The sequence below is a fragment of the Bombus pyrosoma genome, unplaced genomic scaffold, assembly GCF_014825855.1.
Source record: "Bombus pyrosoma isolate SC7728 unplaced genomic scaffold, ASM1482585v1 HiC_scaffold_4710, whole genome shotgun sequence".
In the NCBI taxonomy this organism is placed as follows: Eukaryota; Metazoa; Arthropoda; class Insecta; order Hymenoptera; family Apidae; genus Bombus; species Bombus pyrosoma.
Genome location: NW_025219969.1, coordinates 660343 through 677282, shown reverse-complemented (window position 1 = coordinate 677282; position 16940 = coordinate 660343). Strand labels below are relative to the sequence as shown.

General features: G+C 16.8%; 2 protein-coding genes and 2 pseudogenes across 2 annotated transcripts in view; 2 read left to right on the top strand and 2 right to left on the bottom strand.

Moving 5' to 3' along the window:
• Positions 1-16940, bottom strand: part of LOC122577433 — a gene marked incomplete at its 5' end in the record, with an annotated part of 702209 nt that overhangs the window by 171847 nt on the left and 513422 nt on the right.
• On the top strand, positions 3274-4058 carry LOC122577458 (annotated as a pseudogene).
• LOC122577437 (NADH-ubiquinone oxidoreductase chain 5-like) lies at positions 7076-8156 on the bottom strand (the record flags this gene model as incomplete). The annotated part of the gene is made up of 1 exon (XM_043748748.1): positions 7076-8156. A coding segment is annotated over exon 1 (666 nt), but the record flags the coding sequence as incomplete, so codon positions are not given.
• LOC122577457 lies at positions 11146-12726 on the top strand (annotated as a pseudogene).

The window sequence follows — 16940 nt, the reverse complement described above, 5'->3', positions numbered from 1 at the left end:
CCATTTATTAAAATTTATTTTAATAAAAATTCAATTTATATAGTAATATGTCTGATAAAAGATATATTTTGATAAAATATTTATGTATATAATTTATATATACTATTACTAATTAATTATTTATATAATGAGCAAAATTTAAGCTAATAGAATTTAATCTAAATTTATCTTTCAAATTTATATAAAATAATAAAATTTCATATAAAATTCTATTATTTATTAATATAAACAAAATATATATATCTTCTTTTACTTTTATACTAATAATATTCTTTTTAATAATAAACTCATCAAGAATTTATGTTCAATGATTAACTATAGAATTTTCAACAATTTTAATAATTGGAATAATTAATATTAAATCAAAAAATAAAATTGTCAGAATTTTATATTTCTTAATATCTTCAATTTCTAGACTATTTGTAATTCTAATTATCTCAATAAATTTTTCTCAATTAATACTATTTAAAAGCCCTGAAATTAACATATTATTAAATATTTCAATATTTTTAAAAATAGGGATATTTCCATTTATTTTTTGAATAATTTATATTTATAATATATCTACATGAAACCAAATCTTTTTAATCTCAACATTCATAAAATTTATCCCAATCTATTTCTTTTCATCCTTAATTTATTTTTCTGGGACTTTCATAATTCTATTATTATTTAATAACATATTTATTATCTTATATACAAATATTAACTTCTCAATTAAAAAATTATTTAGATGCTCCTCAATCTTCAATTCCTTTTTCTTCATTATAATTTTAATAATTAATAAAAATATATTTTTACTAATTATACTTTTATATTTATTTATCTTTTTCATATTAACAAATAACTTTCAATTCTACAATATTGATAATTTAAATTTCAGAAATTTTTCAAAAATTTCTCATCATATAATAATTTTAATAATATTCATATACTCTTCATTTCCAATATTCATCACATTCATATTTAAATGAGAAATAATTTATCTATTAAACACATACTATAGTAATAATTTTATCTTAATTTTATTATTACTAAGAATAATAATAATATGAAACTACTTTATTTTATTTAAATATATATTAATAAAATTTACATTTAATAAAACAAAAACAAAAATAGAAATTTTTTATTTCAAAAATTTTATATTCTTTGGGATTTCAATCTATTCATTTATATTTATATCCTTCAATTTAATTTAATATAAATTAATTTTAATCTTTAAATTTGCAATTTAAAATTTTAGTATAAACTATATTAAATTTTAATAAAATATTTCCTATTTCATAAATATAAATTTATAAATTAATAGCATTAGAAAAACTAAAATTTTCATGAATAAATTTACAATTTACTTCTTTTTCAGACATAATACTTATAAATATTTTTAAAATTTTTAAATATTTTTAAATATTTAAATTTCAATTATTATTTTATTATTATCATTATTTACAATAAACTAATAAATTTATAATTAAGATTTTAAGTTAAATTTTTAAACTATTAATTTTCAAAATTAAATATATATTTTATAATATAAATCTTAATAAAAAAATGATTAATGTCAACAAACCATAAAAATATTGGGATAATATACTTCATTTTTGCTATATGATCCGGAATAATTGGGTCATCAATAAGATTGCTAATTCGAATAGAACTTAGTCATCCTGGAATATGAATTAGAAATGATCAAATTTATAATTCACTTGTTACAAGACATGCTTTTCTAATAATTTTTTTTATAGTAATACCATTTATAATTGGAGGATTTGGAAATTATTTAATTCCTTTAATGCTTGGGTCTCCAGACATAGCTTTCCCTCGGATAAATAATATTAGATTTTGACTCTTACCTCCATCATTATTTATATTACTTTTAAGAAACTTATTTTCCCCTAACGCAGGAACAGGGTGAACTGTATACCCACCTTTATCATCATACTTATTTCACTCTTCACCATCAATTGATATTGCAATTTTTTCACTTCATATAACAGGAATTTCTTCTATTATTGGATCTTTAAACTTTATTGTAACTATTATATTTATAAAAAATTTCTCATTAAATTATGATCAAATTAATCTATTTTCTTGATCAGTATGTATTACAGTTATTTTATTAATTTTATCATTACCAGTATTAGCAGGAGCGATTACTATACTTCTTTTTGATCGAAATTTTAACACATCTTTTTTTGACCCAATGGGAGGAGGTGACCCAATTCTTTACCAACATTTATTTTGATTCTTCGGACATCCAGAAGTTTATATTTTAATTCTCCCAGGATTTGGATTAATTTCTCAAATTATTATAAATGAAAGAGGAAAAAAAGAAACTTTTGGAAATTTAAGAATAATTTATGCAATGCTTGGAATTGGATTTTTAGGATTTATTGTTTGAGCCCATCATATATTTACAGTTGGGTTAGATGTAGATACACGAGCATATTTTACGTCAGCAACAATAATTATTGCTGTTCCTACAGGAATTAAAGTATTTAGATGATTAGCAACTTATCATGGGTCAAAAATAAATTTTAACATTACAATTATTTGATCTATTGGATTTATTTTAATATTTACAATTGGTGGATTAACTGGTGTAATATTATCAAATTCCTCAATTGATATTATCCTTCATGACACTTATTATGTTGTAGGGCATTTCCATTATGTACTATCAATAGGAGCAGTATTTGCTATTATTACAAGATTAATCCATTGATACCCATTAATTATAGGCTTATCATTAAACCAAAAATGATTAAAAATTCAATTTATTATAATATTTATTGGAGTTAATATAACATTTTTCCCTCAACATTTTTTAGGTCTAATAGCAATACCACGACGTTACTCTGACTACCCAGATTCATACTATTGCTGAAATTTAATTTCCTCAATTGGAGCTATAATCTCAATAAATAGAATATTATTTTTAATTTTTATTATTTTTGAAAGATTAATTTCTAAACGATTAATTTTATTTAAATTCCATCAATCATCATTAGAATGATTAAATAATTACCCTCCATTTGATCACTCATTAATTGAAATCCCATTATTAATCAATAATAAAATTAAAAATATTTTTAATAAATAAATTAATTTATATATATATATATATATATATATTTATAATTTAAATAATTTTATATTATTAATATTGATATGGCAGATTAGTGCGCTGAATTTAAAATTCAATTATAAAGATTTTTTTCTTTTGTTAATATCATTAATAGTTAATAAAATTAATAAAACTTCATAGTAATGAACTTCAAATTCAACAAAAAAAACTTATTAATAATTTCTACATGAAATATATTTATATTTCAAGACTCAAATTCTTTTTATTCAGATAATTTAATTTCCTTTCATAATTTAACAATAATAATAATAATAATTATTACTTTAACATCATTCTTTATTTTAGATTTTATGCTTAATAATTTTTTAAACCTAACATTACTAAAAAATCATACTATTGAAATTATTTGGACCTTAATTCCTATAATTATTTTAATAATTATTTGCTTTCCATCCTTAAAAATTTTATATTATATTGATGAAATTATAAATCCATACTTTTCAATTAAAGCTATTGGTCATCAATGATATTGATCATATGAATATCCAGAATTTAATAATTATGAATTTGACTCATATATATTAAACTATGAATCAATTAATCAATTTCGATTGCTAGAAACTGATAATCGACTAATTATTCCATTTAAAATTTCCCTACGAATAATTATTTCCTCAATAGATGTTATTCATTCCTGAACAATCCCATCATTAGGAATTAAAGTTGATGCTGTACCTGGTCGAATTAATCAATTAAATCTATTCTGTATTCGCCCTGGGATTTATTTTGGACAATGTTCTGAAATTTGTGGAATAAATCATAGATTTATGCCAATTATACTAGAAAGAACTTCTTATAATATTTTTTTAAACTGAATTAAAAAAATAATTTGAAAAATTAGTTAATTAATTATAACATTAGATTGTCAATCTAAAATAAATTTTTTAAAATTATTTTTCTAATTAATCATTAGGTGTCTGAATTAAAGAATTGATCTTTTAAATCAATTATAGTAATTAAAATTTACTTCTAATGAATTCCACAAATAATACCAATCAATTGAATAATTATTTTCGTTTTATGCTTATTAAGATTAATTATCATTATTATTATAATAAATTCAATATTACTATATTTTAAAATAAATTATAAATATAATCTCCCAAATAAAATTAATGTAAAAAAATGAAATTGATTATGATAAATTTATTTGAAACATTTGATCCATCAATTAATAGTTATATTCAATTAAATTGAATCTTTATATTTACCCCAATTATTACATTCCCAAATTTATATTGATTAATTCCATCCCGAATTACAATAATTTTTAACTTATTAATTAAATATCTATTTAATGAATTTAAAATAATTACCACAAATTCATACTCCATAAATATTTCAATATTTTTAAGAATTATGATTTATATTATAATATTAAATTTATTTAGATTAATTCCTTATATTTTTACGTCTACTAGACATCTTATATTTAATTTATCCATATCACTTTCAATATGATTAAGATTTATAATCTACTCAATTTTTAATTTTCCAATAAAAACTTTAAGACATTTAGTACCACTTAATTCACCTAAATTCTTAATAAATTTTATAGTAATTATTGAATTAATTAGACTTATTATTCGACCATGAACCCTATCAATTCGATTATCAGCAAACTTAATTTCAGGCCATTTAATTCTAATTTTATTAAGAAATTTCATAATAAATTTTATTCTTCTATCCCCATTATCTCTATTAATTCAAAATATCCTTTTAATTCTTGAAATTTCTATAGCTTTTATTCAAGCCTATGTATTCTCCATTTTATTAACATTATATTTCTCTGAATCTAATTAATGAAAAAAAACTTCCCATTTCATATAGTAACAATTAGTCCTTGACCAATTATTGTTTCAATAAATATTATAAATTTATTATTAAGAACTATTTTATGAATTTACTTAAATAATTTAATGGTAATAATTTTAAATCTATTTATTTTATTAATATCATCAATAATATGATTTCGAGATATTATCCGAGAAAGAACATTCCAAGGAATACATTCATTATATATTATATCAATAATAAAATTTAGAATAATTATATTTATTATTTCTGAATTATTCTTCTTTATTTCATTCTTTTGGACTTTTTTTCATAACTCAATTTCACCATCAATTGAAATTAACTCTATATGACCCCCAAAAATAATTAAATTTTTTAATCCATTTGAAATTCCTTTATTAAATTCAATTATTTTAATTATATCTGGATTTACTGTCACATTAAGACATTATAATTTATTAAATAATGAATTAAAATCAAGAATTTCAATATTATCCTCTACTGTTATATTAGGATTTTACTTTAATTTTATACAAATCTTTGAATATTATAATTCATTTTTTTGTATTAATGATAGAGTATTTGGATCAATTTTTTTTTATCCACAGGATTTCATGGAACTCATGTTCTTATTGGTTCATTAATACTTTTATTCTCATTAATTCGAATAATAAAAAAACATTTTTCAAAAATTCATCATATTAATTTTGAATTTTCTATTTGATACTGACATTTTGTTGATGTAATTTGATTATTCATTTACATATTCTATTATATTTTAATAAATTAAATTCAATTTAATTAAATTTATATTTATATATATATATATATATATATATATATATAAATATATAGTATAACATTATTACATTTAATTTCCAATTAAAAAATTTAAATATTTTTAATATATTTAATTAATATTCTTTCATTTTCTATCTTAATTTTAATAATTTTATTTATCATTTTTATCTTAAATAAATTTTTATCAATACTTAAAAAACCAAATTTTGAAAAAAACCTCCCATATGAATGTGGGTTTAGTCCAATTACAAAAATAAACCTGCCATTTTCTCTACCATTTTATTTAATTTCATTAACATTTTTAATTTTTGACGTAGAAATCATTTTATTAATCCCATTAATTTCATATATTAAAACTCTAAACTTACTATATTTATTTATTTTAATAACTTTTTTCATATATATATTAATTTTCTCCTTACTTATAGAATGATTTTGTAATTTTCTAAATTGAATATATTAATAACTTTAGTATTTATTCTAAATTTATTTAACATATTAATATAAGGATTTATAATATAAATCAATCTTTAAGTCGAAATTAAAAGTAAAATTTACTTCTTATATAAATTGAAGCCAAAAAGAGGCATTTTATTGTTAATAAAATCATTGAACTCAAAATTCCAATTTACAATTTATATAGTTTTAAATAAAATATTATACTTTCAATATAAAGATATTAACAACTTAAGCCCAATTAATTATAAATAGAAATAAATTAATAAAGCTTCTAACTTTAAAATGGATATTCATAAATATCATTATTTCTTTCAAATTTAAAATTTTAATTATTCAAATTATATCCCTAATTTATGTTTTATTATATATATATATATATATATATATATATATATTATTTAAAAATGAATTATTTCCATAATATTTTCAATATTATACTCTAATTATAAGCTATTTAAATCATTTTAATATTTTTATTTTATAAAATTTATTAAAATACTATTAATATTAATATATATATATATATATTAATAATAAATTTGTAATTCTATAAAAATTATTTATTTTAATTAAGTTATTTACATAATCTATAACTTTTCCTGAAAATTTCTCAATTAATCCTTTCTCAAAATAAAATTCATACATAACCAATTTATTTATTATTTTATTAATAATGAATTTATAAAAATATTCTATTATAAAAAACCTCTTTATAAATATAACTATTCTCTTCTTATAATTTACTTTTCTTACTATAAAAGTAAATAAAAATCCCAAAAATATTATCTTAAAAACAAAATACTTATAAACATATGTTAAATTTAATACCAAATGAAAATAATAAAAATTAAAAATAAATTTTCTTAAAATCAATATAATAACTAAAATTACTGTTATACAATAAATTATAACATAATCTTCATCTAAATATATTAAATTTATTATATAATTTCTATTCAAAACCATAAATATAATTCGAAATGAATATGATACAGTTAAAACTGTTCCTAAAACTAAATTTATTAATCTAAAAATTCTTATATTATTTAAAAAATAATACTCGATGATTAAATCTTTTGAATAAAAACCAACTAAAAAAGGAAAACCGCATAATATTAATAAAGAAAATATTATTAATAAACCTTTAATTGGGTATAAATAATAAATTCCAGAATAAAAACGAAAATTTTGAATTCCAGTTATATAATGAATTAATCTACCCACACATATAAATATTATTGATTTAAAAAAAGCATGAATAAATAAATGCAAAAATGTTAAATTTGTTATTCTTAAAGAATAAATTCTTATTATAAACCCTAATTGCCTCAATGTCGATAAAGCAATAATCTTTTTAAAATCTATCTCAAAATTTGCTATTAATCCAGAAATTAACATTGTTATTCTTGAAATTATTAATACATACGTCTTACACTTTAAATCAATTAATGATTCATACCTAATTAATAAATAAATTCCAGCAGTTACTAAAGTAGATGAGTGAACTAGCGAAGATACAGGTGTAGGTGCTATCATTGCTGCTGGTAACCAAATTATAAAAATCAACTGAGCACTTTTAGTAAATACTATTAATATTATTAATAATATAATTAATAAATCTATTTTATATAAAATCAAATTTCATCTTCCAAAAATCATTATAAAAGAAATAATTATCAATAACCTTGAATCCCCTAATCGATTTAAAATTACAGTTAATATTCCAGAATTAAAAGATAATATCTTTTGATAATAAATAATTAAACAATAAGAAATCAACCCTAATCCATCCCAACCTAATAATAAAGTTAGCATATTTGGACTAAAAATCAAAAAAATTATTGATATTAAAAATATTAATATTAAATAATAAAAACGAAGAATATAAAATTCATTTCTTAAATTCATATAACTCACCCTATATAATAAAATTATTGAACTAATTAATATTACTAAAAATGAAAATATAAGTAATTTAAAACTAAATAATAAAATAAAATTTATTTTTATTGAATTAAATCTAAAAATTACCCATTCATAAATATAAAACTTATTAATTATTAAAGAATATATTCCAAAAAATATAAAAATTAAACTTATTATAAATAAAATAATACCAGAAATTATTATTTTTAATATAACCTAAAATATTTTAAATAATATGTTATCGAAATTACAATTCAATATTCTTACAAATTATTTAAATAATTTATAATTTATAATAATTTAATAAATATAAAATCAAAATTCAATTTATTAAATTTATTTATTTATATATATATATATATATATATATATATTAAATTAATTTTTTTTTTTTTTAATTTTTAATAATTTTTTATTATTAAATTTATTATAATTAAAATTATTATTTTATATCTCATATATATATATATATATATATATATATATATATATTTATATAATTCATATCATATACTTTATAAAATCTAAAATATCACAGATATATCATTGAAACCACAATTCAATATTTTTTTTTAAACTATTTAAATAAACAAATAAATTAAAAATAACAAAATTTAAAGGTAGTAAATGTAAAATTAAAGTTATATAATTTAATAATTTTATTGAACTTAAATTAACTCTTAAATTATAAATTACCCCATACTGAATAAATCTAAATAAATAAATTGAATAAATAAATCTTAATAAACAATAAATTATTAAAATAAAAAATAAATATTTAAATCAACCAATTAATCTAATCAATAAAAAAATTTCTCTAATTATATTTAAAGAAATAGGAGCACCAGAATTATAAACACACATTATAAATCATATTATTGTTATTGAAGGTATAAAATTAATTATACCTTTATTAATAAAAATAATTCGACTATTAGTTTGTGAATAAATTATATTAACTAAATAAAATAAACCAGAAGATACTAATCCATGAGAAACTATTATTATTAAACCCCCTAAAACACCTAATTTTCTACCAGATAATATTCCCATAGTTATAATTCCTATATGAACAACTGAGGATAGAGCAATAATTAATTTTATATCAAATTGGAATAAACAAATTAACCTTAAAATTAATATTCCAATTAAATTCACAACCATAAAATAATATACTACATTATTAAATATTACTTTAAATATTAAAATTAAACGTAACATTCCATATCTTCCTAACTTCAACATAATAGAAGCTAAAATTATTGATCTAAAAAATGAAGCCTCAACATGTGCTTTAATCAATCACCCATGAAATAAATATATTGGAATTTTTACTAAAAATGATATTAACAAATATAAAAAATAAAATATATCAAAATTTATATTAATTAATTCCAGTATATAAAAATTTATTCTCCCATATATTTCTAATATCTTAAAAATAAAAAATAATATTGGTAACGAAAACACTAAAGTATAAAATATTAAATAAAAAGCAGCTAATACACGATCTTCTCTGTATCCTCACTTCATAATCATATAAAAAATTAATAATAATCTTGATTCATAAAAAAAATAAAATACTAAAAAACTTATAGAAATAAAACTTATTATTATTAAAATTAATAATAATAAATTCAATAATAAACAATCCTTTCTATATTCTCTTAAATTTAAAAAAATTAACCCAAAAACTCAAAATATTATTAAAATTAAATAATTTGAATAATAATTATTTCCTAAACCTCCAACAATATATGTTCACTTTAATCAATTAATTTTTATTAAAAAAATTAAACTCATAAAAAATATTAAATTTCTTAAAATTAAAAAATCAACATACTTTATAAAAATTATAATACCCAAAAAAATTAAAACTTCCATTTATTTTATATTTATTATATATTTTATATTAAATTAATAAAACTAATTTTTTGATGACCATACTCATAATTCATTCTAACTAATAAAGATAAACCTAAAACCCCTTCACATACAGAATAAATTAAATAAATAAAATAAATTCAACCATTAAAATTAATTTCAATTATATAAAATAAAATCATTATAATTAAATGCTCTATCCCAATTAAAAAATTCAAAAAATAAATATCATAATTTAATAAAACAACTAATATTAAAATTACCAAATTAAAAATTAAATATTCTGAAATAAACTTAATATTAATTAAATTAATAATATTAAATTTCAAAAAAACTTATTATAACAAAATATCTATAATCCCCAAAATTATTATTTTAATTTAAACTATTTTTTGAAAATTCTATTAATATTGTTATATAGTTTAAAAAAAAACATTAATTTTGTAAATTAAAAATTTAATAAATTTAATATAACAAAAATTTTACTAATTTATATATATATATATATATATATTTATAATTAATAAATTTAAATAAATGAAAACTCTACTAATTATATTAAATCTCCTAATATTTTCAAATATAAATTTAAACTTAATATTAATTATAAATTACTTCTATTTAAATATTTTCGCATCCCCTATAAAACAATTAACATATTTAATTTTCTATATTATTTTTATATCAATTAATATTATTTCATTAAAACAAATTATTTCATTAAATATTTATATTCTAATAATTATTTTTATTAGAGGAATTTTAATTATATTTTCATATTTTATTAGTTTAATTAATAAAATATCAAAAAAAAATAATTACTTAAAATTATCATTATTTAATTTATTAATTTTAATATCTATCATTATTCAACTTAAACAAATTGATTTTATTATAAAATTATACAATTTCAATTTTAACAAAAATATAAAATTAAACTCTATTAAAAAATTATATTTAAAACCAAATTATATTATTTTATTAATATTTATTATTTTTTTAATTTTCATATTACTAATTACAACAAAAATTTGTTATATTAAAAATAAAAATCTACGAGCAAAAAAATGAAAAAAATAATTTCAATAATTTATAAAATTCACTTATTTAATATACCTTTATCATTTATTAATTTACCAACACCAATCAATATTAATTATATATGAAATTTTGGTTCAATACTTGGGATATTTTTAATAATTCAAATTATTTCAGGATTATTTTTATCAATACATTACTGCCCAAATATTGATATTGCATTCTTCAGAATTTCCACTATTATAAAAGACATAAATTCAGGATGATTAATTCGCCTAATTCACATAAATGGGGCTTCATTTTACTTTCTTATTATATATATACATATTGCACGTAATTTATTTTATTATTCATTCAAATTATATCAAGTATGATCAATTGGGATTTCAATTTTATTTCTATCAATAGCAACGGCATTCCTAGGATATGTTCTTCCATGAGGCCAAATATCATTCTGAGGAGCAATAGTTATTACTAATTTAATTTCTGCGATCCCGTATATTGGTCAATTCACAGTAGAATGAATCTGAGGTGGATTCTCAATTAATAATGATACATTAAATCGATTCTATTCATTTCATTTTATCTTACCATTTATTATTATATTTATAGTAATTTTACACTTAACAGTATTACATATTAGAGGATCATCAAACCCTATACATTCAAAATTAAATATTTACAAAATTAACTTTCACCCATACTTTACAATTAAAGATTTAATTACAATTATCTTAACATTTATATTATTTATACTTATTAATCTTCAAATACCATATATATTAGGAGACCCAGATAACTTTAAAATAGCAAACCCAATAATTACTCCAATTCATATTAAACCTGAATGATACTTTTTATTTGCATATTCAATTTTACGAACAATTCCAAACAAATTAGGAGGAGTTATTATACTATTTTTATCAATTTTTATTTTATACATCATTCCAATTCTAAACTCCAGAAACTTCAATAATAATAAATTTTACTTTTTAAATAAATTTTTATATTGATGATTTATTAATATTTTCATTATATTAACTTGATTAGGAGGACAAATAATTGAATATCCTTATATTCATTTAAATATAGTTTTCACATTCTTATACTTTTTCTATTTATCTCTTTCATTTTATATTAATAAAATTTGAGATACTATTCTTTCTAAAAAATTTTAATTATTTAAATAATTAGTTAATGAACTTGAATAAGTATATGATTTGAAATCATACAATAGAAATAAAGTTTTCTATTAACTTTCAACTATTTTATTAATATCTATACCTTCCTCCTATTAGCCTACCAGTAATCGTACATAATTACAATCACAATATCGTTATTATCTAAAATTACAATAATAATATCAATTAATAAATATAAAATTTTTAATTTTAAGTCTGACATTATATTTCTATAATCATAATAATACTTATTTATTTTTAAAATCATTCTAATTATCAAACAATCAGTATAATTGCCTCTTTTAATATATAAATATAAACTAAATATATCAAGACCAAAACCAATAATTCTGTTCAACATATAGATATTAACTTATCATAACGAATCCGAGGTAACACCCCTCGAATCATAATTAATAAAATTAAGTGAGTTAAATAAAAGATAATAAAACTTAATGATCAATATCTAAATCCATAAAACATTATTGTTAACAACATTCTTATAAATATAACATTCATATACTCTGACAAAAAAATTATTACAAATATTCTCCTAAAATATTCTACATTAAATCCTGAAACCAATTCAGACTCACCTTCAATTAAATCAAATGGAACACGATTTAAATCAATTAATGCACTAATAATAAATATTAAATATAATGGGTATATAATAATTATAAAATAAATATTAATCTGAAAATTAATAAAATTTATTAATGAATAATCCTCAACTATTAATATTAATAGAAAAAATATCAAAAATAACAAAACCTCAAAAGAAATTATTTGTGAAACAGCTCGTAATGACCCTAAAATAGAATAATTACATATTGAAACTCAACCAATCATCATAATAGGATAAACTATTAATCTTAAAACTAATATTAAATAAATAACTCTATTATCAATATAATAAAATGAATAAATTCATGGATAAACTAATCATAATAAAACTGATAAAAATATCATTATTATTGGACTATATAAATATATTAAATCACTTCTTAAAAAAAAAAATTCTTTAGTTAATAACTTTAAAGCATCCCTAAAAGGTTGAACTAAGCCTTTAATTCCTAATTTATTTGGACCTTTTCGTAATTGTATATAACCTAATATTTTTCGTTCAAATAATGTTAAAAAAGCTACTCTAATTAAAATTATTATTATAAAAACCAAATAATTTATAAAAAAATTATTATATATTATAAAACTATAATTTAATTAAATTCTAACTTTAATGCACTAATATGCTAATATAATAAAATATATTTATTAATTAATAATAATTTAATTATAAATTATAGTCCTTTCGTACAAATAACTTAATTTATTTTATAGATAGAAACCAATCTGACTCACGTCGATTTGAACTCAAATCATGTAAGATTTTAAAAGTCGAACAGACTTAATTATTAAACTTCTTCATTTAAAATTTATCTTAATTCAACATCGAGGTCGCAATCATCTTTTTTAATTTGGCCTTTAAAAAGATATTACGCTGTTATCCCTAAGGTAATTTTTTCTTCTAATTTTTAATAAAAGACCTAAAATTATTCTTTAATTAAAGTATATATTTAAAGTAAAGTTATTTAAATTTATCAGTCCTCCCAACTAAATATTTATTCCTAAATTAAATAAAATTTAAAAATAAATATAAAATTCTATAGGGTCTTATCGTCCCATAAATAAATTTCAGCATTCTTACTAAAAATTTAATTTCATAACATATATATGAGACAGAATATATCTCATTAATTCTTTCATCCCAGTTTTCAATTAAAAAACAATTGATTATGCTACCTTTGTACAGTTAGTTATACTGCAGCCATTAAATTTAAATCATTGGGCAGATTGACCTAAAATTATTATCAATAAGCCATGTTTTTGGTAAACAGGTGGATATACTAAATTTGCCTAATTCCTTATATATACATATATTTATACATAAATAATTAACATTTATATCTTACAAAATTAATATTACTAATATAATCATTATACTTAATTTTCTAAAATTAAAAATTATTTTTTTTTAATAAATATATATATATATATTTATATAATAAATTTATTATAATATAAATTTTTATTCTTAAATAAATTAAATTGAATTATTAAATACTCATTTATATAAATTATTTCTAAATCAATATAACTATTATTATATAAAATTCAATTATATATTTAAATTTATAGATTATCCCATAAATTTTTTATATAAAAATATAAAAAATTCATTAATAAATTTTTTATACTTATTATATATAAATTAAATTTATTTCAAAAAAAACTAGATATAAAAAAAATCGATTAACATCTAATCTCTAAATATATATTTTAATTATTTTTGCTACAATAACATAACTATATATTTAACTCTTTTTCTTTCGAGATTATTAAACTTATTAAATTATATTAATTAACCCTGATACAAAAGGTACAAAATAAATTTTACTTATTTAATTTTTAAAAAATTCATTTACATTACTAAATCTATTAATTATTCTATTATTTCACAAATCATTACTAAAATAAAAAAATTATTATAAAATTTTACATACCAATAAATATTTTTAACAATAAAAAACTAAAATTTTAAATTTATTATATTTAAATAAAATTTTAACTCCTATTAAACTCTTCATTGTAACTGAATTATTTTTTATTTAAACTAAAATTTCAGGTCTCTAAAAACATTTTCCAATATCTTTACTGTGTTACGACTTATTCCTTAACTGAAATTGACGGGCAATTTGTACGCTTTCCAAGACTACTTTCAAAATAATTAATTTATTATTTTTACTTTTAAATCCACTTTCCAATTAATTTATTAAAATTAATTATCCAAAAATAAAATTTATTATAATTCATAATATTCTTAAATATACTACATTTTGATTTGAATTACTATTTTATCAAATATATGCTATTGTGAAATTTTATATAACAAATATCAAACAACAATACATAAATCAATAATTTAAGTTTATCTTATCGTGGGATATCGAATTAAATTACAAATTTCTCTAATAAGAATGAAAAGCCGCCATATAATTTAATTTTAATGATTTAACATTTATTTATAAATTATTTTATTATTTTATATAATAGGGTATCTAATCCTAGTCTATTTAGTTATCTTATTATTTTTATAATTTTAAAATTTAATATATTTTAAAATTAAATTTCACTTAAAATTCCAAAATTTAACTAAATTAAAATTTTATTTCATATAAATATTAATTAAAAAAATTAATTTACAATATTAGTTTAACCGCTATTGCTGGCACTAACTTTAATCACTGTTAATTTTTTTTTCTAAATTTAACTTTCATTAATTTTTTAAATTTAATCATTAAATTATTTAAAATTTTTAATATAAAATATTTATTTATTAATACAAAAATATAATTAATTTTAAAATCATTATAAAACTTATTTTATACTATTAATATTATTAATTCATTTAAAATCAAAATTTAATATGCAAAATTACATCAAATATAACTATAAATCCCATAATTAAACAAAAATCATAAATACCATTATATTAACTCACAATTTAAATTTATTTATTTATTAAAAATACACTAAAATAAATTTATAATTAATAATCCTCTTTATATTTACTAATTTTATAAAATTTAAATTTTCAACTTTATACTTCTATATATATATATATATATATATATAAATATCAATATAATCCTTATTAAATTTTAATTTTATAAAAATTTTTTAAATTAATAATTCTATAACATTTTTAATATTAAAAACAATTTCCTTTATTATTTATTTTAATTATTAACTAATAAAATTTATTCTATTAATTAATTCTATATATTAAATACAAACCAATAAATTAATTTAAATTAAATTAAATAAAATTATTAAAATTAATAACCCAAAATTCAATTTTTAATAATTCTATTCTAAAAAATATAAATTTAATTTATATTATACAATATTAAATTATATTATTAACCCTCATTTATAAACTTCCAAATTCAATAAATTTCAAATCCCATTTCTATTTATTAAATTACCAATCAACAAATTAATTCAAATTATATAAAATTATTAAAAATCTATAACCCAAAATTCAATTTTTAATAATTCTATTCTAAATATAAATTCAATTTATATTATACGATATTAAATTATATTATTAACCCTCATTTATAAATTTCAAAATTCAATAAATTTCAAATCTCATTTCTATTCATTTAATTACCAATCAATAAATTAATTCAAATTAAATAAAATTATTAAAAATCTAATCTATAACCCAAAATTCAATTTTTAATAATTCTATTCTAAATATAAATTTAATTTATATTATACGATACTAAATTATATTATTAACCCTCATTTATAAATTTCCAAATCCAATAAATTTCAAATCCCATTTTTATTAATTTAATACCAATCAAACAAATTAATTCAAATTATATAAAATTATTAAAAATCTATAATCCCAAAATTCAATTTTTAATAATTCTACTCTAAATATAAATTTAATTTATATTATACGATATTAAATTATATTATTAACCCTCATTTATAAATTTCCAAATTCAATAAATTTCAAATCCCATTTCTATTAATTTAATACCAATCAACAAATTAATTCAAATTATATAAAATTATTAAAAATCTATAATCCCAAAATTCAATTTTTAATAATTCTATTCTAAATATAA